Source organism: Mastomys coucha, unplaced genomic scaffold (genome assembly GCF_008632895.1).
Source record: "Mastomys coucha isolate ucsf_1 unplaced genomic scaffold, UCSF_Mcou_1 pScaffold7, whole genome shotgun sequence".
Taxonomy (NCBI): domain Eukaryota; kingdom Metazoa; phylum Chordata; class Mammalia; order Rodentia; family Muridae; genus Mastomys; species Mastomys coucha.
In genome coordinates this window covers 65,818,136-65,822,531 of record NW_022196913.1, presented here as the reverse complement: position 1 = coordinate 65,822,531, position 4,396 = coordinate 65,818,136, and the positions used below count along the sequence as shown (strand labels likewise).

Below are 4,396 nucleotides of genomic sequence, written 5' to 3'. Positions count from 1 at the left end.
ACACGGGGAAGTATCCTGGGGTCTGTATTTCAACCAACAGACATTAGACTTGAATATGCTGACTCATACTGCTCCAGGGTGTATCTTTTTCCAAGTCAGAACCATGGTTGGACTAAGAAGAGTCACTCAAAATTACCTAGAATCATTTTTTCTTAAACAGCCCACAAACCACAACATCAGGGTACTAAATGTGCCAAGACCCTCAGTGCTCATTTCCAACCTTACTCTTGCAAATCTCCCACATAGTCCACTGTAGCAATCCACACTTCATCCTTCAATTTCATAAATGCCTGGAGCTCAAGAGCCTAGGGCCCAGTGGTGTCATCAACACAACCAGTCATAGACATTAGGACTTATGGGCGGTGCTTAGTAGCCAGAAATTAGGGATTTAAAGACTGAGTGGTGTGCAGCTCAACAAGATTCTGGATCTCCAGGGACCTCGGAAGAGCTGAATCACTGGAGTGAACACCACAACATTGGACATCACAGGTATGCCCGGGTTCTGTCAAAGCAGATTGGGACCTGGAAAAAGGCCCTGGAGAAACTCTCTGCAGAATGAGGCACAAGACAAAATCTAACCATCAGGAGCCTTGGTATAGTGAAGCAGAGGAGGATGAGTGGAAGATCCAAAGAAGCAAACAGGCCCCTCAGGCATGCAACTTTGTGCTAGATGCCTTTGAGTGTGCATCAAAGCCATCACAGGGAGGGGCAGTCGGTCCCCCTGAACAATGGCAGCCAAAACCCAGTACTTTCCAGTTAGGATCACGTTTTCCCATACCAACACAATTTAAATCCTCTATGCAGAAGGAATACAGGAAGCATGCTCCTGACATCACATGTTCTGGGGGAGTTAAACAGAAGACCTAGAAAGTCTTGAGAATCCTGGAAGTGGTCTCCTCTTTACCTGACTGCATGAGGCTGTGAACCCTTTCCTCCCTGTGGCAGTGAGTGGAGACTCAGAAGCCACAGTGACAGTGGATGGTCAGAGGGACTCCCAGATGCTCTCATTCCTACATTCTCCAGGAAGGACTGCCTAAACTGTGATCATTCAAGAGGGGAGAGTCCAAGACATATGGTAGCTCCTGCTGTGTAATAAGGAGGAAGATGATGTTCAATTTCCCTCACCTCTTGAAGTTTCATTAGTCTTTACAAATCTAGGCCAGCTCTGCCTTACAGTTACAGTTATTAGCTTTTGGAATCATGAGGTACATGAACATCTGTCTGAAAATTGAAGCTCACATTACTTACTTCCATCCCTAGAGCCATACAGCTACTAACAAATACCTTCATATATTTTCTACAAATAAACCACATGCTACGACTTTTCCACATTGTTTACAAAAATACTTGGTATACTTCAAACCATGGGTTCCTTAATTTCTCAGTTTAAAAAAAAATAGTAGCTTTGAAATATTTAGACAGAGATTTTTCCCTTTTTCCTCTAGGTATTGAGACATGGCTCCCACAGTCTTCCTAGTCATCCTGTGCTTGGGAGTGGCCTCAGCTGCTATAGTCCCTGATGCCAGTTTGGATGCTGAATTGCAAGAGGAGAAGGTAACATATGAGGAAACTGGCAAGGTGGTTAGTCACATGAGAACTGTACACAGGCATCTCCAGGAGAATAGTCTTTGCTGTTAAGAATATATAGGTATAAAAGAGGTCCTAGTGGTCAACCAAGGAGTTGCTTAAACTTGTGTCCTATGAACACAAGGAGGTTGACATTTCTGAAATGCAGAGAAAGGCTAACTATAATGTATGGAGATCCTTCTCCATGGCTCCTCTTCACCTCTCACAGCAAATCTACTTGGTCAGCTTGAGTGTAGAGTTAATATGAAGGAAATGCTGTCACATATGTTCATTTCTAGGATAAAGAAGGACTCAAAAAAGCACTGTGGAAAGAGTTTATGAAGACTTTCAAACTGGACAACAGCAAACATGACCAAGAGACAGATGGCTTCCACATAGAAATGATTGCCTCTGGTGAGCTGGTAGGTGTGACTTGGACAACTTAACTCTATGTCTTCACTTCGGATCTTTACAGTTAGTCTATTGGTATTCAACATTTTAATTTGCTTTTCTCATGAAGACTGATGAAGAATTCACAGAAACAATGACTAACATTTTATACTCAATGTTTGGAGAAGAGAAAAACCAAACACAGCCAGTTGACGATGTCCCCGAATTTGAGGATTTGGCAGAGAGTGGTGAAGAGATTCTAGTACAGGATCAGGTATGACCATGACACATTGCCATAGGGAAGCCAAGAAGGAACTGAAGTCCTCGTTTATAGCAGCTGTAGGACAGCATGCACTGTCTAAGTGGTCTGCTCTATGACTTGTGTCTGGAGTTGATGTATGGTTGTAGGTGACTGCCTTTCCTTCTTGCTCATGGTACATGTACTGCCTGTTGACCTTTAGACCTGGCTGTGCCCTTGAAGGGCAGAAGTTCCAGGAAGTACTATGATAAAGCCACTGAGCTACATTTTTTCTAATTGATGCTACATGTGCTTTTCTTCCAGCCAGTGTAATATGAACACCACTATAATGTTGGGCAATGAGTGAAACAGCCACAGCGCCATTGTCTAAGAGATGTCTGACCTAATATGTGACCATCCTCATAGTGAAAAAGAAGATCTGAACTGGGAAAGGAAGAAGCAAAAACAACAGGGGCTTCCCTAACTCGGTAGCCAGACCCCCCAACCCCGACCTGTGGGAATCCTATACTCGAGTTCCTTAAGATCCGTAGAGTGATATGAATTCCAAGACATGGTCACATTAATAAGACCTTACCAATACATTAACACATGCTCTTAACTAATTTACATTAATGATCTTCAAAATAACTTTTAAACTTAACTTTAAAAAGAATAAAGTCCATGTCTGTAAAATAAAGCTTTATTTAAAAGGCAGTGTTCTCATCTTTTTGTGGAGGTGAATTTTCAGTTGGTTCACACATAGTTCTCTGTGAAGGCATAAATGACTGTGTGGTGGTGTTTGCAGAAGTGGTGTTTGCTGAGGGAGGGGTCTTTTCAACATAGAATCAGTATTCCAACCTTGATTATGTTTTGTTTTCCCAGGTTTTAGTTGCACTCTCTTGACAATTGTCTGAAAGTCTATTTAAAATTTTCTGGTATTCAATGGCTTTACTTCACATGAATTTGATAAGTAAAAATTGTTTTCAAAAATTCAGCTCAAAGTGATGGATCCTTACTCTGTTAGACATCACAGTACCTATGCAGGGGACCTCTTTCTACTTCATCTCATGAGATTCTAATTAAATCATTTGCTCATTTTCATTCCTCTGCACAAACCATCCAATATACTTCTTTTTATCTCCAAATACACTGCCTCTTTTTTGAATTAATTCTTTGTTAATTAATTAATTAATTAATTACAAATTAATTAATTGTTCTTTCATGTATTCCAAATTATGTAAAAGCAATGAGATAAAATCAGTATAATGTCAATTGTATATATGTTTTCAGATCTGACATTTTGTTATCGAATAACCAACTGTTGAGATCTTTTCTGAGGAAAAATATTTTTCTCACATAATTCCTGAGTTGCCAGAACTTTTATGATGTATTATAATAAGTATATAATGAGAGAATAATGAATAGTATTTATCATTAAATTATTGTCAAATATTTATGATCCATAGCAGAATTCTCACTGTTTACTGCGCAGTAAGATGTTGTCCTAAGCCTCCCATCCCAAGGCTCGAGATTCCCTTAGTCTGAGGGTTGAGTCAGATTACAAATACTGAAAAGATTTTCAAGATCTGTGAAGAGTTGTGTTAGAATTTTGATGGGGATTGCACTGAGTGCTTTTGATGGGACAACCATTCTCACTATACAAATCCTAGCAATCCATGAGCATAGCTGATCTTTCCATCTTCTAATGTCTCCTTGAATTTCTTCAACAGCTGATGATTTTGATGATTTCCTGCCATCTACTATTTTGGAGCATTATTTCTTCTTTGTATTCTAGAACTTTCATGTGTACTATTTAATTATTAGAATAAGATCACTCAAATTTTTATGTAAGCACTTAGTGCTATAAGCTTACTACTATGACACCACCTTCATTTGTGTCCCATAACTTTGAGTATGTCATGTAATTTTTTTAAATCTAACAATATTTTTACCTCTTTTTCGATGTTGATCTTGACCCATTTTAATTCACTAGTAAGTTGTTCATTTGCATGAGTTTATTAGCCTTCTACTGCTTTTGATATCCAGCATTACTCCATGCTACTCAGAAAGGATGGAGGTGTTGTCTCAACTTTTTGTACATTTGTTGAGAACTGCTTTGGGTCCAAGTATATGATTAGTTTTGAAAAATGTTCCATGAGTAGCTTAAAGAATGTAGCAGAAGATATAAACAGAAGAATACTA

At 39.2% G+C, this 4,396-nt stretch overlaps 1 protein-coding gene across 1 annotated transcript; it reads left to right on the top strand.

Moving 5' to 3' along the window:
- Nucleotides 1-1,414: 1,414 nt before the first annotated feature.
- LOC116082289 (trophoblast-specific protein alpha-like) lies at nucleotides 1,415-2,236 on the top strand. The gene is made up of 3 exons (XM_031359180.1): nucleotides 1,415-1,554; nucleotides 1,866-1,988; nucleotides 2,087-2,236. The coding sequence occupies exons 1-3, from the start codon at nucleotides 1,456-1,458 to the stop codon at nucleotides 2,234-2,236; spliced, it is 372 nt and encodes a 123-aa protein (XP_031215040.1). The 5' UTR covers nucleotides 1,415-1,455.
- The last annotated feature ends 2,160 nt before the right edge of the window (nucleotides 2,237-4,396 follow it).